The sequence below is a fragment of the Zootoca vivipara genome, chromosome 7 (genome assembly GCF_965207765.1).
Source record: "Zootoca vivipara chromosome 7, rZooViv2.hap1.1, whole genome shotgun sequence".
Taxonomy (NCBI): domain Eukaryota; kingdom Metazoa; phylum Chordata; class Lepidosauria; order Squamata; family Lacertidae; genus Zootoca; species Zootoca vivipara.
In genome coordinates this window covers 6,275,415-6,301,421 of record NC_142590.1, presented here as the reverse complement: position 1 = coordinate 6,301,421, position 26,007 = coordinate 6,275,415, and the positions used below count along the sequence as shown (strand labels likewise).

The following is a 26,007-nucleotide window of genomic DNA, read 5'->3' as shown; positions in this document are numbered from 1 at the left end:
CTGAACTGAAGTGTAATAATCACCCTGAGATGAGAGGGTATAAGGCATTATATAAATTCAACAAATAACAACAAACAACAACAACTGGAAATAAGCTGAGCATTTTACCATCTAGTTTAGAAGCCTGAAACGTAATAACAGAACATAAGCAACTGAAGTTTAAAAGAAGCTGTGCTTGATGAGAGGCCTGTCACATCCATTCAATTTAGCATAGTTATTAATAGCTTAACTGTTTCCTGAAATAACATTATCTCCTAAAATATCCCTTGTTTTATCACTGTGGTCTGTTAAATGAATTTTTCTTACTTGTTCAACTTCTGCTTGAGTCTCCAGCGACCTGATTTTTACCTCACACAAGAACCCAAAGGTGTAGCCAGGATTTTTGTTGGGGGGGGCAGGCTTTTATCGGGGGGGACCCTAAGATTTGTATTGATTTGTATTGATTTTGATTGATTTAGGGGGGCAGCTCCCCCCTGCCTATGCTCATGCAAGAACCAAAAGATAACCTTTGGTGGTTGAAAATCTATATAATAGTGTGTGTACGTAGTTTGGATCCGCTGCAATTCATAGACAGAGGTGGGATCCGCTGGCATCTCCTCCAATTTCTTCCTGGTGCTAGGCAAATTATTTTTTTGCCAGGCCTTTTTGTTTTCTTTTGAAATAATTTTTATTTGGTTTTACAATTACAGTACTGTATTGATTTATAACAATACAAAGTACATATCCATATTTAGAGATTTTTCTGAATCTTTGGAATTCCCACCTTCCCCTCCATGGGTCCTATTGTCAACCTTTTCAACTGCATATTATCTTTTTATCTTTTTTTTTTTAACAAAAACGGGACAACACCAGACACGGCTTTTATTTTATTTTTTTTAAATAAAAGAAAAACTTTATTTCAATTCTATAAACAATACAAAATAAACAAAGCAAAACAAATCAAATAAACAAATTAACAAAAAAGCAATAAACAAATTAACAAAATGACAAATTAACAAATTAACAAAATAATAAAGGAATTAACATAATTTAACATAACTTAACATGACTTAATCCAAACCATAACTCAAACCATAATTTCAAATTTCAAATAAGACTTAAATAAACTAATAAACTATTCAAATTATACAACTTATGATAAAAGAACGAAAAATAGAGCTAAGATATTTACATACAATACATAAAATACGCAAAAAAGGAAAAAAAATACAAAGGAAAATACTTCCTACTATTCATGCATCGCTTTCCTTTCCCCCCCTCTATTCTTGTCTTAATTTACTTCTCACTCTTTCTTTCATTAATTGCATCGTTATAATTAATAAAATTTCCTGCTTCCTTTTCAGTTTAGACAAATCACCAAATACTGTACTTGACGTTGGGCATCTTGAAACTACTGCTCATCATATTCAATCCACAAAAATTAACATACTGTATATTCCTGCATATAAGACTACTTTTTAACCCAGGACAATCTTCTCAAAAGTCGGGGGTCGTCTTATACGCCGGGTCGAATTTCTTATACGGCGAGTATATCCCAAACTCTATATTTTAACTTGAAAAGTTGGGGGTGGTCTTATACGCCCAGTTGTCTTATACACCGGAATATATGGGTATATCAATGACACACCCACCTTCGTCAAATAAACCTGGAACACATGGCACCTTAATTGTGGTACTTAATTTAATGCTGCCTGTTTTATTGGATAGGAAGCCAAAGGGCAAAGTGAGCCTGGTAAGGAAAAGACCAACCTTTACTGCTCGTATTATTAAGAGGCTAAGTATCCAAAGGAAGATACTACACCTAAATGGTACACTTCAGCCAGTGAAAATTTATTCAAAAGGTGGGCGGGGGGGGGGGGAATAAAGCTCGAAAACAAGGCAAAAAAGTTACAACGTACCTTTCGTGACACATAAGGATCAGTAACATTATCCTTCGAAGCAGAAGTTAACAGATTCCATGTATCCTCGGCCAATTTACATTACAACAACTATTTGTTTTGGCAAATTAAAGGTTGTGGATGAATCAAAACTCATATGCTTACATTATGGCTACTTCCATGGGAAAGGGTATAAAATACCTTACTGCTTCTCCAACCAGGTATCCACAAAGTCACATACAGGTGGCAAGTGAACTTGGCCCTCCAACAAGAAGCGTGTCCCGTAACACACATCTCCAGACTCAAGCCCTCCTCGCTTGGGCCGTGGTTTGCGAAAGGTAAGAAACCCCAAGTCTCTCTCCCACTCTCCTTCCCTTTTCCATACCCCAATGCAAATAGCCCTGCATCTCCTTCAAAGCCTCTGCCTATATTTGGGAGTGGGGAGGAATCGAGGTTGTCTGGTGACAGTAAATAAAAAACAAAGTCATTTTTTTGTGGGCCATTGGCTCCATCACATATTGTGCTGTAGCAACAAGCAAAAGAATGCATACAAATACTGAGCAAGTGTCCCGTTTCCAAAGGCAATTCAGAAGGACGGTTACGGTCAGACAGGCAAGCCTAACCCCAATCACAATACAGTGGTACCTTGGTTTACAAACTTAATCTGTTCCAGGAGTCCATTCTTAAACCAAAGTGTTCTTAAACCAAGGCGTGCTTTCCCATAGCAGCGGGGGAACAATAGGAAGCAAAACATGTTCTTATTGCAAGGCAAAGTTCACAAACCAAAACACCTACTTCCAAGTTTGCAGCATTCTTAATCCAAGTTCTTAAACTAAGCTGTTCTTAAACCAAGGTAGCACTGTACAGCCAACTTCAGACAGTAACACAAAAAGTACTGTTTGCAATAGGCAAAAATTCCTTCACCAACCATTCAGTAGGTTTCATGACCAGCCTGGAAATGGCTCAGGTTGGAGCTGCCAAAGGAAAGAGAACCATCTGCCAAGCCACCTGCAGTCCTAGCTGCCTTGAGTGACAAAATGCCATCATTTGCCATGACTAAAGAGTTTCCCTTTAAAAAGTCTGCATTCATTTTAACACGCTAGCCCAACTTCTTGTCATTGTTTAAAAGACAAACATCTTCAGGCCTTGACACAGAGGGATATCCCAAAGGGTGTCAGACCTTAAGATGGCAGGTCCAGGAACGCGGTTTCACATAGTCAAAGAAAGTGGGCTATAAAACACAAGAGGAACAGTAATGTTAGGCAGGAAATGCTGGGCACTTTCACTTTCTGTCTGTTAAGTCTCTTCTTCCTATCCAGTAGCCATGTGAACAAACGCCAGTGATGAAACCAAAGTGTTTTACAGAGGACCTAAGGACTTGCTGTATCTCAAGCCTGGGCAGCCCCCCAACTTTCAGCAGCCAATCTAGGCAATTAGAAGTGGGTTGGGGGTGGGGAAAGGCTTGCCTTTCCCAATAAGACCCCCCTTCAGGGCAGCTTCACCCAGCCTCTTTAACTCTCTGAATGGCAGGTCTTCCAGGTCAAGTAGCAGGGCCGGGCCTACAGTAAGGGCACGCTGTGCCTGCCAGACAGCTGCGCTGTGAAACGGGGTGGAGGGGCGCCGGAGGGATCTTTGCACCACGGCCCCAAGGCGCCAGATATGCCTAAGATGGCAGCTTCACCCAGCCTCTTTAACTCTCTGAATGGCAGGTCTTCCAGGTCAAGCAGCAGGGTCGGCCCTACGGCAAGGCTGGGTGGCGCAGGGCGCCAGGGCGTAAGGCCGCCAGACAGCCGCGCTGGGAAACGGGGCGGGGGGGGGGGCGCCGGAGGGATCTTCGCGCCAGGGCGCCAGATATGCTTAAGACGGCCCTGTCAAGCAGAACTGCTAAGGTGTCTGCAATCCTGAAACTATAATCCCCCTTGGCTCCAGCTACTATGAGGCCTCAACTGTCCAAGAAGCAGCCCCAGGGGGTTATGCATATGCATGTGGGCTGATCTGGCATTACATATTAAATGAGGAAAGGTAGCGGGCACTGCATATTAAATGTGGCAAAGATGTAGTGAATTCTCTCTGTTTGAACCCAGGAGATCCAAAGTTGGCAGTTGAATCACAGAACACAGCAAGCAAAATGAAGAAACCACTATGCTCCGCTAAGGCCTTTCACTCTTTTCCATTACCTTCCTCTCCCTCCCTTCTTTACTGCCCCCTTCCATCCTGTAAGAACCTTTGGCTTTCAACTCTCCAGAAGGGCAAAAAGTAGCTCAGAGCTTTACAGTATTCATATAAAAAGACATGGAGGAAGTTTCAGAGTTTTTTTGCTGACCCTGCTGCTTGTAATTCCTGTTAGAAAGGAACCTCAACAGTAGCTATTCTGGGCAGAATGCAACCTTCTAAAAATCTGGAAGAAGTTTTCAAATTTCATGTTCACATGTTAGGCCTTGAATGAATAGTCTAGAATAGCAGCTCAGCTCTGTTCCTCTTACTTCCAATGACAAGTGGAATACTCACATTTTCCAAAGGGCGGTGCTTATGGGCATACCATTCCTGGGTGTAGAGGCAAAATATGACACTCTGGCCAAGGAAGAGCATAATCCACAGGATCACATTCCAAATGGGGCCTTTCCGACGGTCATTGAGAATGAAGTTGAAAAGCACTGGCGGAAGAAAATTAAAATGCACTCAAAATGCATGTTATTGACCACCTCATGAGACTTTGAGAAAGTCACAAATTACAGTTTGGCGCATTAGAAGTCCTTACTCCTCAGCCAAGCAAAGGAAGCCCTCCCTCTTACTCTGGCCATGATCAGTCTCAGAAAATGGGTATATATATGTATTAGAAATGGATATTTAACTGGGGTCAGGAGAAGTTCCGGGTTTGAGAGTGCAAATGCTAGGGCGGGCTGGAAAACAAGCCTTCTGCATCTTAAGAACAGGTGGCAGCTAAAAGTCAAACCTCAGTAATTTCAGAAACTGTTGTTGCTGGAAGGTATACAGTTGTACCTCAGGTTATGTTACCTTCGAGTAACGTTATTTCGGGTTGCGAACACATCAAACCCGGAAGTGTATATTTCTGGATTTCGCAGCATGCGCATGTGCAAAAGCGTGCTTCTCGCATGCAGAGGTGCTTTATTGCGCCGTGCGCGTGCGCAGAAGCAGCGCCTCTGGATACGAACTTTTTGGGGTAAGTACGGATCCCTGGGACGAATTAAGTTCATATCTGGTGGATCCACTGTATTAGGTACTTACTTCCAAAACACATGAAGAAGCAGAACAGGACCGGATAGAAGTAACCAAGGCAGACGGCCAAGATGTATTCGTGCACAATAGCAGAAAGGGTGAAGACTGACAGCATAGCAACTGCTTTGGATTTTCCCCCAAATAACTGGTGGTGAGAAAGAGACAGAGACAAACAAGGGGAAGGGTGAATTCTCTGATAGGTGAATGTATCAGAGGATATCCAATTTTCAAAAACGGCGGTGAACAGCTTGTGATAACCACCCTTAAATTGCCCATTCATATTTATTGCACAGGAAAGGTTGTCTCCAATGGTGGCCTTGCTCTATCAAAAGGACTTCTACTTGCACAAGGCAGGGCACCTATTTTTGCTGTTCCCTCCTACTCAATGCAGCCCCACAAACACTTAACAAAAGAACTGGAACAGTGTGGGATATGGCATAGAGGGGTCAATTGGTGATAGACTGGTATAAAGAAAGTGACTTCCCAAATACTGGATACAAACCAGAGTGCATAAGTACAAGCTTCTCTCTTTCCACCTTCCTCACCAGGAAAGAGGCTATTGTCAGATCTCTGTATGAGTAAAGTGACTAGGTGTTTTACATGTTGTGTAATTCACCTTTACATTAGAACTTTAATAAAATCATTTTGTGGGTGAAATGTAAAGATCTCTGCCATTCCTTTTAAAAAATGGATTTCTATTAGAGTTGAAGGAAGGGGGTGCATTAAAAGATGGTTTCTTACCCAAAGGAAATCTTTGTATGCATAGTAATACAGCCAGTCATGCACCACCACATTCCAGGTTCGGTAATACCTAGCATAAGATGTAGAATTCCACCAGTCCTGCAAGAGAGGATCAGGGAAGTAAAAAGAGCAGAGTATTGGTAGCTACAGTAGGTCCCCAAGGCTTAGATCCAAAATGATCAAAGCTAATTCAAATGTGACATTTTCTCTACATGAACAGTAATTCAATGTAGGGGGAAAACCTGCAAAGCATATTCAGAAAAGGGAAATATAGAAGGTAGCTGAAATTCAGAGGCCCTGGGGAGAGAGAGAGACCATGAGCCTTGCACATCAATTACCTTGTAGAACATTCTGTCAGCAAAGCGCAGCATCTCAGCAAAAGCATTCAGCCAGCAGTGAAGGAGTAAAAAAAATAAGAATATTGTCACCAATATACCTGGGGAGCAATGAAGAAAACATGTATTTCAGCCTAATTTATTTCATTTATGTGGAGGGGGAAATGGCTTGCCCTCCCCCCTCTGTATTGCTCCCCAAGTTTCCATATACACGCTAGAACAGCGAACCCTTGAAATAGAAGCAATAAAAGTACTGATTGACCTTGCTTAGGACAATATCTGAGGATGTTTGCTCTTGACCATTTGCTAATGCAGTGTTGGGCAAAGGGTTGTTGATCTGATGCCACGTATACTGTACTGCAAAAGCTCTGTGAGGGGCAAATGGCAGCAAATAAGCTAGCAAGGATAAGAAATGGACCTAGCAATAGTAAAGGTAAAGGGGCCCCTGACCATCAGGTCTAGTCGTGTCCGGCTCTGGGGTTGCAGCGCTCATCTCGCTCTATAGGCCGAGGGAGCCGGTGTTTGACTGCAGACAGCTTCCGGGTCATGTGGCCAGCATGACAAAGCTGCTTCTGGCGAACCAGAGCAGTGCATGGAAACGCCATTTACCTTCCCGCCGGAGCGGTCCCTATTTATCTACTTGCACTTTGATGTGTTTTCGAACTGCTAGGTGAGCAGGAGCAGGGACTGAACAATGGGAGCTCACCCCGTTGCAGGGATTCAAACCGCCGACCGTCTGATCAGCAAGCCCTAGACTCTGTGGTTTAACCCACAGCACCACCTGGGTCCCAGGTGTTTAATAAACAAGTGTTTAATAAACATCATTAAAGATTGTTAATGTGTAAATGCATAAATGTGTATTTTTGTTGCTTTTGTCATATTTGCTAAAGTATTAATTACCTTGAACCTTTATAAATATGCTGTAAATAGAAGACGTATAATGTTGCACTTGTGTTTTCAGGCCACAAACTGAGCAAGTAGGCTCTCCCATCTCTCTGGAGGGGAGAGGGGACTCAATGAGGAATTTAAAAGATAAAAAAGGGAGTTTAAAAAACAAACAAACAAACACTGGAGCCTTTCTGCTAGAGATTATATGGTTAGAAATTCAAAAAAGGATGGTTAAATTGTTTATGTATGTAAGTACAGCAGCTAGAATTCTTTATACACAGAAATGGAAAGATGAAAAAGTCCTTACTAAAGAGGAATGGATAATAATGTAATGGACCTATGTTGAATTAGCAAAGCTAACAGCTATAATAAGAGAATCTAATGCTGAGTACTTTTTTGAAGAATAGAATACCTTTTTGGATTTTTTAAAGAAACATTACAGGATGAAGAATCCACAACTAGGTTTTCAGCTAAGAGCAACAGAAAAAATTAGAGACAATTGTATTGTGATAAATGAGTGACAATAGGTTGCAGCATTAGGAAAACATCACAGAAAACGGATTGAGAAGTCAAGAACAGAAAAGAAATCTCTTCAAAAATGTATTGGAATGTTATGTGTAAAATGTTCAGAAATTTAATAAAAGTCTAAAAGATTGTTAATGTTTTAGATAATTCAATGTAAAAAATATGTATTTTTGTTTCTTTAGTTATATTTGCTATTAGTTAGCTTGAACCTTTATACCTTTTACGTAACCCTCTGGTTATGTAAACTTCGGGATGCGTATGCGTACATGCACAGAAAAGGTCCTCCGGGTTGCGAAAACCTTGGGATCCGTCCGGACCTCCAAAATGGATCCCATCCACAACCAGAGGTACCACTGTACATATAAGAATAGAAGGTGCATAAAGTCCTTTACCAATATCAGACTATATAGACTAGAACAAGGAGAAAGAATCTGCTGTTTTAGTTAAAGATTAACTTTTGTGTTTGTTTATTGTTTGACTTGTTTTGACTTGTTTGACTGTTTATTGTTTGACTTGGCTGTTCTGATCTGAGGCTAGTTTGTTGTATTAGTGATGACCTGTAAGGGGGTCTTGACCAGAGCATGAGGATGTCATGTCATGGCTAATGCATAATGGACAACATATAACTCGTATATTTAGCATGATGTAAGCTGTATGTGAAAGAATATAAAAGTGTCTTGAAACCTGTGATCCCACCATTTTATGGGATTTTCCTTGACTGCAGTATAGTTAATAAAAGGGTATTGTCTTGCTGGAATCCTTGGTTGCGTTTCATATTTAATGCCCTACCTTGGACAAACCTGGGGAGTGATTTGGCCCCCTCCTTTGTCAATGACCATGTAAATACAGTGGTACCTCGGTTTACAAACATAATTGGTTCCAAAAGACTGTACTTAACCTGAAACGAACTTTCCCATTGAAAGTAATGGAAAGTGAATTAATCCATTCCAGACGGTCCGTGGAGTACTCAATCTGAAGCTACTTAACCCGAGGTATGAGTGTAATTGGTTCCGGAAGTCCGTACTTAAACTGAAAATACTCAAACCGAGGCATACTTAAACCGAGGTATGACTGTAACTGATTACCCTCCCATTAGGAACCATTGTCTGTTTTTTGACTGGCACCTAAAACAGACAATGATGGAGCCAGACACGCTTCCCTGGGGACCACATACAAGCAGGGAGCCACCACTAAAAGGGTCTGTTTGTATGTTCCACCCTCCACTCCTCCCTAAGATATTTACGCAGTGACCAGGCTGGTTCACAAGGCGAGAGGAAGCCCTTGTGGTGTTGGGGTCCTGAGCCGCATGAGGATTTATAAGTCAAAACCAGCACTTTGAACTAAAAAGCAGAAATGGATGAAGCAGGATTGCACCTGCTCCAGTCTACTTGTACTGATATTATTACATACTGCAAAAGCTGTTCAGAGAGAAGAGCAGTAGTTCAGTGGTAGCGGATTCATGCAAAAGGTAGAGCCAGGAAATGTTCCTTGTCTGGAAACCCTGGAGATCCACAGTTAAGATCACCCAACAGGCCATACTTTACCAGTTGTTGCCAGTGTCACCACTGTATCTGATTATTATTTTATTTGTTGCTTAGATAAATTCCAGAATTAAAAGGGGCCCAGTATGACACACAGAAGTACTCACTTGGAAGTATGGTGTTGAAGATGCAAAGGACCAGCTCTCGTACATTAAAGTGCTCTCGACTATAGTTCCGAAATGCAGGTAAAATGTATTTGTCAAATAAATAAGAAGTATAGAAGAGTGACCCGAGGACCTAGACAGGAGTAAAAACAAAAGCCCTTGATTATAAAAGTAGCACAGGAGGAAGCCATAAGAGAGAAAGCTGATCCCAGTTCCCAATATGCACAGATCTAAGCTGAGTAAACATAATACAGTATATTTAAAGCACATGGCATTCCCCAAAGAATCCTGGGAAGTGCACTCCCCCCCCCAGCTCTAATTCCCAGCACCCTTAATAAACTGCAGTTCCCAATATTATTGGAGGGGGGGCAGGAGGCCATGTGGTTTAAATGTCTGGTGTGTATGCAGCCATAGGCAACAGCTAACCAAAGGATTCAGTGCCACTACGATAGACTGTGCTTCTTTCAGATAAACGGCATTCCACGTGGGCTCCACCATGTGCAGATTCAGCATGCCAGCAGTTGGAAGGCCTGGGTAAGTAGGTGCACCTACAAGCAACAGAGTCAACACACATTGGAAGCCTGTGTATATGTGTATTTTAATATTCTGTTGGAAGCCGCCTGTGTAAATCCAGCCAGTTGGCCGGGGTATAAAATATAATTATTATTATTATTATTATTATATCTTTTTATCCCAGATGGTCCTTTGAACTTTTAGGATCTGTGACACTGCAAAGCTAGCCTTCAACCATGCTTGAAATCAGCTGATCTGCTCCACTCAGCAAAAATAAAATAAAATATACAGATGCTGCACTGTTCACAATTTCCTAAACTTTGGAAAACGTTTATTGATGATCAGAGGACTAGCACCCAGGCATTGGATAAAAGTCAATTAAGGAAGGCTTGTCGTTTAGTGCTATTGTATCCTGTCCTCAGAGAAATGAAACTATTTTATTTATCTTATAATGGATAGGTGTGTTTGTCATTAGTTTAGGAGAATTATTCATTCAGTAATCCTTTGAACTTTTAGGATCTGCACGGCTAGCCTACCTCAGGGGAAGACTACATCTCCATTTGAAAAATACAACCGGGCTTGAAATTAGGTGATCTCTTCTACTCAGCAGAATAAAAATATAGTCAAACTTTGGATGTTGAACATAATCTGTTCCGGAAGCCCATTCGGCTTCCAAAACATTTGACAACCAAGGCTTCTTACACTCAAGTGGAAGCCATGTCGGACATTTGGCAGCCGAAAAATGTTTGAAAACCTCAACACTTCCAGGTTTTCTGTGTTCGGGCGCTGAAATGTACGATAACAGAGGCGTTCAGGAACCAAGGTTTGACTGTACAATATACAGATGCTGCACTGTTAGCAATTTCCTAAACTTCGGGAAACGTTCAGATAATAAGAAGACTAGCACAGAGACATTGGTTAAAAGTTGGTTTAAGAAGGCTTGATGTTTAGAACTGTTACGTCCTGTCTTCAGAGAAGCAAAACGGTTTTATTTATCTTATAATGGGTAGGTGTGTTTGTCATTAGTTTAGGGGTAATTATTCATTCAGCGATCCAAATCTATGACAATAGGATGCAATTCCATGTGACCAGGCATGGCAGCTTCAGAAAGCTTTGTCTCTGTTTTTTTATGCCAAAATAAAAATAACTAATGCAGGCTTGTGCAGTCCAGTAGGCTAGTATATATTTTTATGAACCAGGAACTCTTAGCAGTTTTCAAGGCTTCAGAAACACAGGAATCCCAAAAGGAAGAGAAATATCTAACCTGTGCAAACATGGTAGCTACATAGCTCCATCTTATTGTAGGAGTTCTGAAAAATGAAGGAAATCACAGTCATTACACCTAAGTCAAGACAAGAGCTTGCTTGGCATCAGCTGAAACCTAATTTGTGAGAATTTTACAAACAACTGCTAGACAGCAAGTCACTTTGAGTTACTTTCCATGATAAAGGCAACTAATAAGGTGCAATAAAAAAATAAAAGCAGAGCTGATGTAGTCTTTAGTAAACACAAACCAATTTCTATTCCAGAACAGCCAATATTTAACATAAGAAAGTCTGTTTGCTAGTTATAACTTTACTCAAATGGCATGTTTTACTAAATGTGCAGCTGCACTATTTTTTTAAAATCAGTTTGTTATTTTGCATAAAGAAGGAAAGGAGTAGTTGATGGCAATAGGATATACAGATTGGAGAATGTGGAATACCATGAAAAATTGAAAGATAACCCTGTATAACTTCTACAAAGGAACTCTAGAAATATATATATAACCCATCAAAACCCATGAAGAGCACCTGTTACTGTAACCAGAAGCAAAAAACTCTGGTGTCCTCAAAAGAGATATGCATTGAGCCTATGCATTTTGGATCCTACTAGGCCTGCTCCGGGAAAATTTAGAGAAACAAACCTAACCTTTACTCAGAGACGACCCACTGAAATTCATGACCATGGGTTAAGGCAAAAGTGTGTGGAGCAGTAGATACCGTAGAGAGGCTCAGAAACCAGTGGAGTAGTGTGGGTTGCCCAGGGCCACGAGGAGAGGTTTGGTGGAGGGAGGGAAACAGACAAGAGGATGCATGCACATTCAACTGCCTAATACTGTTTGCATCACCCAGGAGACATAGAAGAGTCGTTCTGTGGTCTGGAGAGGTCACTCCTGGTTTGAATGGAGAAGCTGCTTTCAATGGATCCCAGTGACAGAAGAGGCTGCCCCGGGTGTTGAACTTTTGCATCCATAACAATTTTGCACTCATGGCAGCCGTGCCTGTAGCCCCACCATGCTATGCCACTGCAGAAGATCGCACCTGCCCCCTGGGCCTGAGGTTCCCAACCCGTTTATTATGCCCTCCATTATGAAGCATGCATCCGTTCCAACCTTGCAATCACAATGGCTATAAGAATTGCCAAGTCACAATGGAGCAACTACATTGACATTACCGGGGATATTCATCTCTGTAAATAAGGGTGGGAGCAAAGAGGAAATACAGGTACTGGGAAACTTTAGGAACTTGGACGGTGTCTGAAAAAGCAGAACAGAGAGAGTCGTTTAGTACCAGATAATGCCAGACCCTAAAAAATAAATCCAGAGGGTTCCATCCTATTTTCTATGGGTCTCAAACTGTTTATTAATGCTTGAGTTTACCAATACAGTAATACATTTTGAGATGGCTTATATGGCATATGCTTATATGCCATTCTTATCCTACATTTTTTTACATTGAGCAAGACAAGTCCCTTACTGCATGTTTAACGCCCCCCCCCCAATAAACCCCCTATTGTCAGAGCACTTTCCCCTGTTCCACTAAACCCAGGATTCTCTTATATCCTTTGCAAGAAGTGTACTCCCATTCCAATAAGCATTAGAAGACTGACAAGTTGCATTGCATTGGAAATCTTGCAAAGCATGGGGAGGCCCATACAAACATTCTGAACTAGAACAGGTCTTTGAATTGTCTCCATATCACAGAACCCAACCCTCAGAACAGGAAGAGGGGAGGGAGCCTTAATTCCCACAGCTGTACCATTATTGCAGAAAACAGTCACTCACTTGTCTTCTGTGGCGTAAAGGAAAGTATTCGAGGTGTATTCTCCCTGATAAAAGAGTAGATTTTCATCAGCAGACGCACCTAAAGGAGTGGAATAACAGATAAAATGTATTTGACATTTAGGGAGAGATGGTCCTGAAGGATACCATGGTCAATAGCATCAAAAGCTCCTCTGCCCCTCTTTTGATGAAGATGAGACCAAAGCAGATTCAGTCTCAAACCAGGTCAGCACTCAGAATGCAAGAGGTCGAGACAATCAGTATCCTCCAAGAATGCTTCCAGTTGTACTGGTATTACTCTCTCGATCACCGTACTTCCGGAACCTTAAAAATTATGGTGAGTTTCTTTTTGCATCTGACCATTTCTAACACTCTAAGGCCCAATCTCTTGGAAAAAAAGAAAACTTGTCACTGTTAATATTACCACAAGTCAGGCAGAAGCAAAAGTGGAATGTGCACACAAAATTACAGGTTAGCTAAGGACTCGAATCCTGGCATAAAGCAGCATTTTGCTAATTCAAGCTTTGTGAAATTACCTTTACCTACATCAACAAGAAACAAGTTCTCCAGTTGAAACTCACCTGTTCAAGTATCACTATGGCAGCAGAAGCTGGTGGTAAATTGTAGACAATGGCTATGTAAGCTGGACCCACTCCAAGCCCAAATATCTGGAAGATCATGAAGAGACCCCCAAAGAAAGCGGAGCGGATTGTCTTGTGGGAGGAACCATGGTAGCGCTGGGCCCACAGCAGGAACAGCCCATAGGGCACAGTCAGGGTGAACAGGAACATGTAAAGCCAAGTGGAAGCAACAACAGAACCTTTGCCAAAAGTGTAGACCAGGAGATCAAACTCCAGCACCAACCTTCAAAAGAGATTCAAACAACACAGAAAGTTAAAATCATATACTTGTGTTAAAATATATATTCCATCAGGTGAAATCAGTAACAGTTAAGGAATTTGATAATGAAAGTTGAGGTAATTTTAATCTGTTTTAGTATTCTAAGTTTTGTATGTTTTGGAGTATGGTTGTGATTTTTTTCATGATTTTCTTGTTTTATCTTTCATATACCGCTTTGAGGTTCCTTTTAGAATCAGGCGGTGTATAAATCTTATGAAACAAATACTGAACTTAAGTATTCATCCTAAGGTTTTATATTGCACAGAACACTGTAAAGCAGTCATAGGCAAACTCCAGCCCTCCAGATGTTTTGGAAGTATAATTCTGATCATCCCTAGCTAACAGGACCAGTGGAAGCAAGCTAACAGGACCAGTGGTCAGGGACGATGGGAATTGTAGTCTCAAAACATCTGGAGGGCTGGAGTTTGCCTATGCCTGCTATAAAGCAAAAAGCAAACACACAGATACAGACAGATACAACCCCTACAGAGATCCAGGACCCCTTGGATAAGCACACACATGTGGGGAAACTTGTATTTATTGTGGCATAGCCTGTAGCCTTTCAGTTAATACTGGCAGGGCTCCACACTTCCCAAGTATTTGCATGCAGAACTTGGATTTTAAGTGCTGCTTGATTTCGACCAATCTGAATGCCTGATGGTTTCTTCAAATAAAACACTGGGGGTTGTACTCAATGCAAGGCTAAATAAGCAGCCCATTAGCGCAAGGATTCCTGCTTGTGCAACAGGACTCTCTCTGCCCGATCTCCCTGCCTGTGCCCCACATCCTCCCCAAATGTGCTCTAGATGGTTGGGGGAAACCCCAGAACAGATTTAGGGGGCATGCAGGGGAGGAGAAGGGGCAATCCTTGTGCTGATGGGATTATTCCTTAGCACTGCAGTGGATACGTGCCTAAAAGCCAAATCCTAAGTGTTCTCACTCAGAAGTAAGCCCCACTTGGTTCCAGTGAGATTGCTGAAAAGCATGCATAGCACTGCAGCTTTAAATGCAGAAGAGCCACAAACACAAGCATGAGCAAACCATGGGTGGGGGCATGTTCCCATTCTCTAGGGTGCTCACAGACACAGGTTCCTTCCATGCACAGACTCTTGATGGTTCAGATAAAGCGATGCCAGTTTTATTAAAGCACAAATACATCCTTTTCTACCCTTTAGCTTCTCTTCCACAGAATTCTGTTATTACTGTCGTTTGCTGCCTTGTTATGGTAGTATTTAAACCAACAAAGAAAACCCAAAATTGAGTAAAATGTGAACATGCACACACAGAATTCCAGAACAATAAAAAAGCACCAATAAAAACAGAATCAAGGATTAAAGTGAACTCTAAAGTCAGGCACATGTGCATACATGCAACACACAGACAGCTTTGGGACTCTACTCTTGAAAGATTTTTGTGCATTTCAAAAGGTTATACTTCTACAGTTTTGAGCTTTTCATTGCAAGTAGACACGATCCCTCACTTGGTCTATGTCTTTCCCCCAGTACAAGCACTTTGATAGAATACTTGCTATGGGTTTTCTAGTTCAACTAAAAGCAAAGCAATACATTTTCATTGGTTCAGGTATGAAATGTCTCAAGTCCAACACTAAAACAAAACAAAACAAACAAACCGCCAGCTCATCCCTTAAATATTTCCCTACCTTCCTTCATCAATAAAGTTTACTATGAGGGTGCTGAGAATGATCAAGATGAAGAAAGCAATGAACACGTGATGTATGGTCCGGATGTCTTCCACTTCAAATAGCTCACTGAGGAAAAGAAGAAGTACATTAGAACATTTCAGGGGGTGGAGCTAAACTCCAGGACATCCAGTGGTTAAACTTAGGAATCAAGAGCAACAGGAATATGATAAGAAGATTTCCACAGGAGGATATGGCTGTGGCTGCCCTGGACCATTTGCTTTTCCTCCTTCAAATGTAACATGGGATCACTCTTTTTCGGTGTGTAATTTCTCTACAAAACTACATATTTTCTACAAAATTCGCCTGCCAAAAAATATAAGACCTTCACCACTTTTTAGAAGGGGAAGTGTGGCGAAAGAGATTCTTGAACTGTTTCCAACCAGGATGCTGAAAGTTTTGGTTCCCCTCCCCCCATGAGCCATTCTGACAGGTGGGGAGGGAAGCATTCAACTGTGAATCATCTGCCAAAACCATGACATCAGGGCAAGTCCTTTTCTTTGCCCGTACAATTTGAAATCAAAACTGGGACAAGGCATTAAAAGCAGCAATGGTCAACTGTGCCTGCAAACCCAGTTTCTTGTGCCTGCGTGGTTTGAAATCAAACCATGTCATCAAAGGCACAAGACTTTGTAGGCACTGCCAATCAGCTGACTTCTGGTGCAGCAAACCTGCTTTCAGCAGGGAACTACATCTTTACCTGCCCACAGAAGGAGCCGGTTTGGGGAAGGTGGACTTGTGGGTCAAATTAGGATGCCAGACCAGGTCAGAAGATCGTTTCACACAGACATTCTGCCATTTTCCACCGACTGAAGCCTTTTGTAATCCCCACTCCATGCTATGTGAATATTTGGGTCTCAGAAGCTTAGAGTGCTTATTATTCATTTATTATTAAATTGATATCCCACCCTGCCTCCAAAGGAGCCCTGGAGAACACAGGACTGTATCATATCCAAGTCTGAACCTACTGGGCCAAGGTACTATTACGTTATGGGTTCTCCTGGGCTGTATATAAATGAAGTTAGGAACAAACATTATTGGAGAACCAGACCACCCATGGGGAGTCTGGATTGCCATTGGGCAATAGACATTCTATTCTGTAGACCAGTTTCTACAGAACGTAACAGCCTCTGTGAATACAGAATACAGCCACATCCAAGTTAGATTTTGGGGTGTGGAATAGCCAATTGGCTGGAACATTTATAAAGGTTAGGAATACCTACTTTCAGTTTACACAGTATAAAAATGAATGGGATCTACTGGGAGGGAGAAGCGAGATGTGCAGATAAGCCACCCAATGGATCAAGGGAATTTTAACTTTAGCAAGGGCACCAGTGAAACATACTCACTCCAAGGGAGACTTTCTAGCAACAAAAACTTTTCCGTGTTCTAGAGATGCTCTTGATCCTCTGTGAAAAGAACAAATATTCAGCAACAAATTGTTAAGGAAAAATTCTGGGGTGAGACACTACTCAACAGCCCAGCTTGTCGGGGTGCGAGTCCCCCACGGGTCCATGCGGTCAGTAAAAGAAGGAATTTAGAGCAAAACAGCAGTCTGTAGACCATGATCTTTATTGTTGCGAAACAGATCCCCACAGGAATAAGAACCCTGAGCATGGGTGACATCCTCTTTTAAAACTTCCCTCTTTCCCCCAGAATACACTTCGAGAAGCATCACTAATACACCATCACTACATCACTACATGTCACAAATGGGGAGGGGTATACAAGGGTTACAAAAGTTCAACATTAGGTCACTTTATCAGACACCTTTACCATCACCTCTTAAGAGAAGCAGACACGAAGCAATGGATTCAAGCTACAAGAAAGAAGAATCCACCTAAACATTAGGAAGAACTTCCTGACAGTAAGAGCTGTTCGACAGTGGAACTTGCTGCCAAGGAGTGTGGTGGAGTCTCCTTCTTTGGAGGTCTTTAAGCAGAGGCTTGACGGCCATATGTCAGGAATGCTTTGATGGTTTTTCCTGCTTGGCAGGGGGTTGGACTGGATGGCCCTTGTGGTTTCTTCCAACTCTATGATTCTAAGTAACCATTTAAAACTCTTTACATATCCTTGCCTTTAGGACTTGTCTGGAGATGGGCTTTCAGAACACCTGACTTGCTAAACTGCCCCTGTGGGTGTCTATTGTTGCCCCCTTGGTCACTCCCTGGGTGGGGTGCCCTGTATATGCTCTCACACTTGGGGGATTATGGCGGGATGCCGTGTTCCTGCTGCCTACGTGACTTCTTGCTTCTTGGTTCATGGAGGGAGGTGGAGCCCAAATTCACCTTTCTTTAAGGATTAAAATGGCATTAGATCCATTTCAGTCCGGCTTTCGCCCTGGTCATGGGACCGAGACAGCTCTGGTCGTCTTAACAGATGATCTCCGTAGACAGCTGGATCGAGGTGGGTCGGGACTGCTGATTCTTTTAGACCTGTCAGCAGCCTTCGATATGGTCGATCATGAACTTTTAGACCACCGCCTTGCCAACGTGGGGATTCAGGGCACAGTCCAACAATGGCTGCGTTCCTTCATCTCAGGTCGGGGACAGAGAGTGGCGCTAGGGAGGGAGTTGTCGCCGCGGCACCCCTTGGTGTGTGGAGTCCCGCAAGGCGCAATCCTTTCCCCAATGCTTTTTAATATCTTTATGCGCCCCCTTGCCCAGACTGTCCGGAGTTTTGGGCTGGGTTGTCATCAATATGCTGATGACACCCAGATCTATCTGTTGATGGACGGCTGCCCTGCCTCGGCCCCGGACACACTCACCAGGTGCTTGGAAGCTGTGGCTGGATGGCTACGTGGGAGCCGACTGAAGTTAAATCCTTCGAAGACAGAGGTCCTCTGGCTAGGTCGGGGCAACATGGGGTTGGGGGGCCAACTCCCATCTTTTGCAGGGGCTCAATTGGTACCAGCGCCTTCTGTCAAGAGTTTGGGTGTAACCTTTGACGCCTCCCTTTCCATGGAGGCGCAGGTTGCATCCACAGCAAAGGTGGCATTTTTCCATCTCCGCCGCATCAAGCAGTTGGTCCCTTACCTCTCTCGCCCCGATCTGGCCACAGTGATCCATGCGACGATCACCTCCAGGCTTGACTATTGTAACTCGCTCTACGCAGGGTTGCCCTTAAAGCTGACCCAGAAACTCCAGCGGGTGCAGAATGCCGTGGCGAGGCTCCTTACAGGGTCCCGGCCACGGGATCACATTCATCCAGTGCTTTACCAGCTGCACTGGCTCCCGGTGGAGTACAGGATCAGGTTTAAGGTGCTGGTTTTGACCTTTAAAGCCCTATGCGACTTGGGACCCTCGTACCTACGGGACCGCCTCTCCTGGTATGCCCCGCGGAGGACCTTAAGGTCCACAAATAATAATATTCTGGAGATCCCGAGTCATAAGATGGCTAGATTGGCCTCTACTAGAGCCAGGGCCTTTTCAGTACTGGCCCCAACCTGGTGGAACGCTCTTTCCCAGGAGACCAGGGCCCTGCGGGATTTGTCATCTTTCCGCAGGGCCTGCAAGACAGAGCTGTTCCACCTGGCCTTTGGGTTAGACTCAGCCTAACCCCTGTGTTTTTCTCCCTCATGGCTTGGATTTATGGCCTACTTGAAATGAGGCTGCACTTTAAATTTTAATACTGTATTTTAATCTGTATTTTAATTAATTGTTTTTATGTTTTATTGTGGTTCTGTTGGTGTCAGCCACTTATGGCCTACTTGAAATGAGGCTGCACTTTAAATTTTAATACTGTATTTTGATCTGTATTTTAATTAATTGTTTTTATGTTTTATTGTGGTTCTGTTGGTGTCAGCCGCCCTGAGCCCGGTTTTTGACTGGGGAGGGCGGGGTATAAATAAAATTTATTATTATTATTATTATTATTATTAGATGAGGTAGCAAAGTCGGTTAAAGTATGGATTTTCTACAAATCTATAAAGCTTGGTATCTTCCCTGAGCTGTCAAGTCAAAATGATATATTCAGGCATAATATTTGTAACAATTTAACAACTTCAAAGATGTGCCCCCCCCACACCATTGCTGTAACAGAATCAACATTTCAACTCTGCTTCAGACTCAGCCAAGAACCAACATACTTGCTTTTGAAGCCACCGTCTTTCTCGGCTGAGAAGGCAGGGGGCGAAGACTCCAGCTGAACGGACTTCGCAATCAAGCCATTTACGAATTCTGTAAAGTGGCTGTCGATCCGCTCCATGAAAGCTGGCTTCATTTGCTGATAAAATTTGGAGGAAGGAAGGAAGAGAAAAGAGAACACCTTAAGTATGATTGTTAAGTATTGCCTGTAATTTGCCTGCTAAAATGTAATGCAAGGCTGACTTCCTAACACCATGCTAACAACGAACGTGTCTCATTTCCTGACAACTGACTATATATTCTTGGACCCCAGTCAAAGTAATGGCCAGAGAGGCCAATGGTCAGCGCTGATGGGACTTCCTGGTCTAGCAACATCTGGTTCCCCATTCCTGGTTTAAACCACCTATCAACAGCTCCCCAAGAATGAGGAAGCAAAGTAGCCAAGTGCAGAGCCTTTCTAATAAAATAATAATTAGCCTAGCTGCCTCCCATCTTGCTTACAAATAAACTCACTCCACATATCTGACAGAAATCTGACCAGAAAACTGACTTGTTCTGCAAGGGCTTTTTGTTTTGTTTTTGTTATACTAGTCAAATACCAACCACATGCAAAACAAACTCTTTTAGTCTATTAAATTTAAGGAAAGCTGACAAGTTCAAGAATAGGATGTAAGAAGGCACCATGTTCACCCACAAAATGCTCAGTTCTGGTTAACTCCCCACCATACACACAAAGATTCTTTAAAAATGAACAGCTAGCAGAACCCAACAAAAAGGTCTCTCACAACTCTACCCAATGGAGGGAAGAATGTCTAAAGAAATTAAACAGGGAAACACATTTCACTTAGGATTTCATTTTTAGAAGTTTAGCACTAAGATTGCTTTGATTTGGCAATTTTATTTGGGTGGCAGGGGCAAGGGCAGCTACAGCAGAGAGGAATACTCTTGTACTTCCAGAGTTATTAAAAAACAGAAGCTGTGATGGTTAACATTTAGCGAGAAGAGCAAACAAGTGTGATGGGAAGTTTCCCGGCTGCCTGCTCAGTACTGCCTCACAGCTGTAAAACTACATCATAATATTTTCTTCTGTCTTTTAAACAGATACACATCTTGTGAAACAATAATGAACCTTAATATTTAAAGAAACCATTCAACAAATAAAGCTACAAAGGAATGTAATGGTTCAAATAAAATAAAATGTCAGAAGACCTAGGAAATCTTTCAGCAGTCCAAGACTCAGTGACTCCAATTACAGGATCTAGGATTGCTAACAGGCCAATATTATGCATAGATCTGTTGCAGATGGGAGGTGGGCTTTTTGCTATCTAGGGATTCCTCCTTGTCAACTCATATTAACTACAATTCAGATAGGTTTACCTCAGCCTCCACCAAAAGTTGCATCTTTCGAGTGACCAAATGGTCAACGTCAACACGACCTGAGAGAGAGAAAAAATTGTTACTCTATTGTAAACGATAAAGACGATACATACTGGGTATAAGTTGTCCACAAGTATGGAAGGCAAAACAGGAAAAGTATGCAAACTGGAAATTTAAAGTATTTTAATATCAGTGCTGCAGATAAGTCCACAAAAGTTACTAGCCCTCAGAAATTTCACTTATTCCCCTGCCCAGATGTACCTGCAATAGTTATTCGCTACTGACCAAAAGGAAAAACAACCTACCGTATTCCGATTTCCAAGGCTTCCCTTCCTGGAGTGCATTAAAACCGTAGTTAATTGGGGCAGACCATTTAAACTTATCTAGCCGAATACTAAAAAAAACAGGAGGTGCTAGGGAGAAGGATTTCCTGGCCACCTGCTGGACACCTGTATGATTCAACCATCCATGCACCGCTTGCCCCCTGCACCCTCAAGTGGTACAACCCAGGCACCAGTTCACTAGCCAAGTGAGAGCAAGACAGCAGTGACGGTGCACACAAGACATTCAACTGTGACAAAAGGGGTGTACAATGCATAGAAATAAGTTTTTCTGAAAACAGAAACAAAATTTGTTTCTGCAGAATTGCAGTTAGAATGGTTCTTCTTGAAATTCCTGTCATTAAACAAGCATTCAGCAATTGTATTTGGGCACATCTTGAACAAAAATCCAGCCAAACTAATGAAAGGAACATTCATATTAATAAATGAAAAATAAAAATCCTTTTTATTAATGGAATCCCCTTTAGCTTGGTTTTGCTGAGCTCTAAGTAAGCGTGTGGGAAAGTGCCAGGAATGCCTGAGGTTCTGTTTAAACCACCAGCTTGATAAGTGAAGAACTTGTTATGTGAACTATTGAGCTTGCTATTTTAGGCAAGTGCAGAAACTAGGGTGATAACTTGGGCAATGCTTGCTTAAGCAATGTATGACAAAATAAGGAGTATCAAAGTGCAGTTGCCTTCAAGTAAATCATGCAAGAGCATGCTGAAGAATCCATTGTTGATCACATTGTGCATGTCCCAGGAGTTGGCATGATGTATGCCATATGACATAAAGGGTTTTGCCACCAAGTACTAAGTCACCTTTTGCAAAGGGATCAAATACTTACTTCACTCATTATAATGGACATCAATCTCTGACTTCTGTCTTCTGGGTTTCTGGGGGTTTTCCTGTTGTTATTCTGTCTCTCACAGCTACAATAAACCTACCATTAAAATTATGGACTGGTCCTTTCTTTGTCAGAGGGCAAACGGGCAAATTTAGCAGGGGATGAAATACTTTCCCCCCTCACTGTAAGAGTTTAAATATCAATTTTAGTTTTCTTTGCTGTTCTTTCCTCATCTTCCTCTGCCTCTGGGTACTGGAGGTTGTCTGGGAGCGGCGGTGAAACACACAAGAATCCAGTTCATTAAAAAGGTTGCTTTAATTCCAAGTAAAGCACATATAACAGGGGAGCTCTCCCCCGCCTCCAGTCCGTCTCCATCTCAAGATGACCTGACTGAACTTCCATCGTCGCCCTTTCCATGGCAGTTTCACTTATTATCTCAGTCTCCCCTTCTCCTCTTCCTGGGCTGCCTTCCAGCTCTTGTGGCTTGCTTAGGGGACAGATTCCCTTGCTTCTGACATTGTCTTTCACAAGAGTCAGAAATCCAGCTGCCTCAGCAATTAGCACCAAGCCCTCCACAAACCGTATGATTGGCACTGTCACACACACATCACAGAACATAATTTATTCTTACATTACATACATTGCCAAATGTAGGTCTTAATTATTGCAACAATTATTAATTAATTGTTGCAACAAGCTCTGCAGACATGTGCAAACAGGGTGGGTTGTTGTTGTTTAGTCATGTCCGCTTCTTCGTGACCCCATGGACCAGAGCACACCAGGCACTCCTGTCTTCCACTGCCTCCCGCAGTTTGGTCAGACTCATGTTGGTGGCGTCGAGAACACTGGCCAACCATCTCATCCTTTGTCGTCCCCTTCTCCTTGTGCCCTCAATCTTTCCCAACATCAGGGTGTTTCCCAGGGAATCTTCTCTTCTCATGAGGTGGCCAAAGTATTGAAGCCTCAGCTTCAGGATCTGTCCTTCCAGTGAGCACTCAGGGCTGATTTCCTTCAGAATGGAGAGGTTCCAAGAGCGGGTGGCACTGTCGTCTAAACCACAGTGCCTAGGGCTTGCCGATCAGGTCGGTGGTTCGAATCCCCATGACGAGGTGAACTCCCGTTGTTCGGTCCCAGCTCCTGCCAACCTAGCAGTTTGAAAGTATGTCAAGTGTAGAAACTAGGATGATTGTTATCAGTGTAGAAACTAGGGTGGTTGTTATCAGTACTTAAGCAATGTATGATAAAATAAGGAGTATCAAAGCGCATTTGCCTTCAAGTAAATCATGCAAGAGCATGCTGAAGAATCCATTGTTGATCACAATGTGCATGCCCCAGGAGTCAGCATGATGTATGCCATATGACATAAAGGTCACGTGTACTATAGAATGGTATGACTGGAGGTTTTCATAGAATCATAGACTCATGCATTACAACTCTTGCAGTGCATTAAAATCACCCAGGAAGATGATTTTAGCCTTCTTAGGCGTCTCTGATAAGATGGTATCCAGCTGAGGGGGGGGGGGAATTCTTTAATGTCTTCATTGGCATCCAGTGTTGGTGCATAAGTGCTTAGAATAGTAGCCTGTTAGTTTTTGGCAAGTTTTATTTGAAGTGTTGAAAGTTGCTCATTAATGCCAGTAGGGACTTCTGACAAAAGCTTCATAAGATCGTTTTTGATAGCAAAGCCTACTCCACGTATTCAACATTCTTGTTCAGGTAGACCTTTCCAAAAGAATGTGTAGCCTCATTTTTCTTCTTTCAGTTGTTCCTCTTCTGCTCTTTGAGTTTCTTGAAGCACTACAATTTCAATGTTAAAACGTTGCAACTCTCTTGCAATGATGACAGTTCTGCGTTCGGGGTGCTCATTATCTAACAAAGTCCATATATTCCATGTTCCAAAGTTCAATTATATTTTATGGCCGCTGGGTGGTGACCCCACTGGGCCTAGTTATCCAGTCAGGGAAAAAGGGAGGCAGACTATGTTTTACGGTACCTTTTCTAGACCCTCCCCCTTTTCAGAGTGAGCAGAGTGGATCCTAAATAGGACTGCTCACTCATGGATACAGCTGCTGAGCTGCTCAACTGCCTCATTCCTTGAGTCGGAACAACTGAATATGTATCCACCACCCATGTGCTGGTTCAAGACTAGGGGCTTCCGGATTTCATGGTCCTGCCCCCGGTACCATTTGCCGATTGCCATGGAACTTTTTTGGGTTTGGGATTGGGGTGGGTTTTTGGAAGATGCCTGTGCGTGAATTTGTTTTATGTGTGTAGATCAGTGCAGAACTGAGGAAGGATTCATATTTACCTCAGATCTTTTGTTCACATGCAGACTTAAAATCATTCCACTGATAAAATCTTATGCTTAAGCAACTAAGATCTCTGCAGTTACTGATGAAATCTCACCATTGCTTGATTGTGAGGAAGACCAGTCTACTTCAAGCCTCTTTGACAAGTCTTCTTTCTCTTCTGAAGTCTCATAAGTTGATTGGCGATTCCTTACGGAGATATTTTCTTTACCCACCATGGTGTCAGGCTAAAGCACTGCAGAGGACAAAATTTACTTGTATGAAGTACCTCAGCATTTTATGACCATGCACTTACCGTTCTTTATTATATAATGTATAATTATAATCATTCTAAGAACCTCAGTGCTCTCTCACTCTTTCTTTTACAAAAAAAGTCCCTAGGTATCCTGGCTGCATTTCTAAATACACCACTTCAAACTGATGAAAGATGTGAAAGCTGCAGAGGATGGGGTTTGTTCAAAACCACAAACTGTTCCCTTCATTCTCAAAGCCAGCCTCTCTCAATCTTGGTTGGGTCCCCATATGTTGCTGGGCTACAATTCCCATAATCTCTGACCACTTGTTTTCCTAGCTAGGAATGATGGGACGTAATCTAACAAATCTATGGATGTACGGTTTAAAAGGCTGCCTTAATCTTGTATCTTTCAAAAGACTTGTTTTGGCTGATTATTAATGGAAGTAAAGGTTGCAGGAAATTTTCTCTGGCCCTATCTTTGTTCCTTTAATGTCGCCAAAGGATATCTTCCATAACGATAAGATTTCACCACTTGCAGCCCTTGCGTTTAAGGTGATATGTCAGTTTAGAGGGATAAATCACACATACACAGCACTTTTTGGCCGCCAATTCTGATGATCCTTGCTTAATCAGCAAAGACATTAACAAGCCTTTTGCCTAACTACACAGCCCTTTGCCCAAGCAGAAACAGAAACCGTCCAAATAACCATAGTTTTCTATTTCATCCAAATTAGAAAACTATGGTTCCCAGCCTTTACGCACGGAAAGGAGAGGAGGAAGAGGGGACAACAGGCTTCCTTCGCTCCTTCTCCCCTCTCCCCGCGCGCCAGCGCTCCCTCTCGACGGCGACCAGGGAGATTCAGGAGGGGTACCTGCGCCCCCTCTCCCAGCCCAGCCCAGCCCATCCCCTCGCCCTTCACCCCAGTCCGGGCGAGTCCCATCACCATGGTCCCCGGAGCGCCTACCCTCGTCTATGTGTCTGTCTCTCTCCCCCTTGCGTCTTTTGCAGCTCCGCACGCGGAGGGGAGCGCTATATGGCTTGGCTCCTCAGGCGAAAGAGGCGGCGAAGCCGCAGGTGGGAACAGGATACGTTGCTGGCCCCTTTGGAAACAGAATGCTGGAAGCCGCCCAGAGTGGCTGGGGAGACCTAGCCAGATGGGCGGGGTACAGAGAATAAATTATTTTTATTTTTATTACGGTATTACAAAATCACGTAGGAGGAACCTTCGGTTCTCCAAATGTTGCCAAAGGACAACTCCCATCATCCTTGGATATTCGTTCAGCACACCTGGGCTAGTTAGAGCTTTGCGTTGAGCTAATCCAGCAGAAGACAATCTTACTCGGCTACCAGTGATCGCCAAAGAAAAAAGAAGAATCCAGCAGTGCTTATGTTTCAGTCGAATGTTGTTGTTTAGTCGTTTGTCCGACTCT

General features: G+C 42.7%; 1 protein-coding gene across 2 annotated transcripts; it reads right to left on the bottom strand.

The window, feature by feature from the left end:
* Window positions 1-781: 781 nt before the first annotated feature.
* LOC148684972 (sterol O-acyltransferase 1-like) lies at window positions 782-25,985 on the bottom strand. 2 transcript variants are annotated; one of them, XM_060276618.2, is made up of 16 exons: window positions 25,542-25,985; window positions 24,439-24,576; window positions 20,866-20,924; window positions 19,491-19,627; window positions 16,753-16,812; window positions 15,365-15,472; window positions 13,386-13,668; window positions 12,808-12,886; window positions 12,198-12,279; window positions 11,026-11,071; window positions 9,252-9,381; window positions 6,194-6,291; window positions 5,856-5,954; window positions 5,124-5,259; window positions 4,386-4,531; window positions 782-3,108 (listed from the first exon to the last, which is right to left on the bottom strand). In XM_060276618.2, the coding sequence occupies exons 2-16, from the start codon at window positions 24,557-24,559 to the stop codon at window positions 3,052-3,054; spliced, it is 1,641 nt and encodes a 546-aa protein (XP_060132601.1). In that variant the 5' UTR covers window positions 24,560-24,576; window positions 25,542-25,985; the 3' UTR covers window positions 782-3,051. The 2 variants fall into 2 exon arrangements, 1 of the variants encoding a protein (XP_060132601.1); XR_009557858.2 differs by lacking the exon at window positions 5,124-5,259 and having other exon boundaries at window positions 2,971-3,108.
* Window positions 25,986-26,007: the final 22 nt, after the last annotated feature.

Coding starts and splice junctions, on each gene's coding strand:
- LOC148684972 (XM_060276618.2), bottom strand. CDS start 24,559: ATGGTGGGTAAAGAAAATATCTCCGTAAGGAATCGCCAATCAACTTAT. Junction 15,473..16,752: donor GCTAGAAAGTCTCCCTTGGA/GTGAGTATGTTT, acceptor TCTTTTCCTCAG/TGAGCTATTTGAAGTGGAAG. Junction 3,109..4,385: donor AGCACCGCCCTTTGGAAAAT/GTGAGTATTCCA, acceptor TGTGTTTTATAG/CCCACTTTCTTTGACTATGT.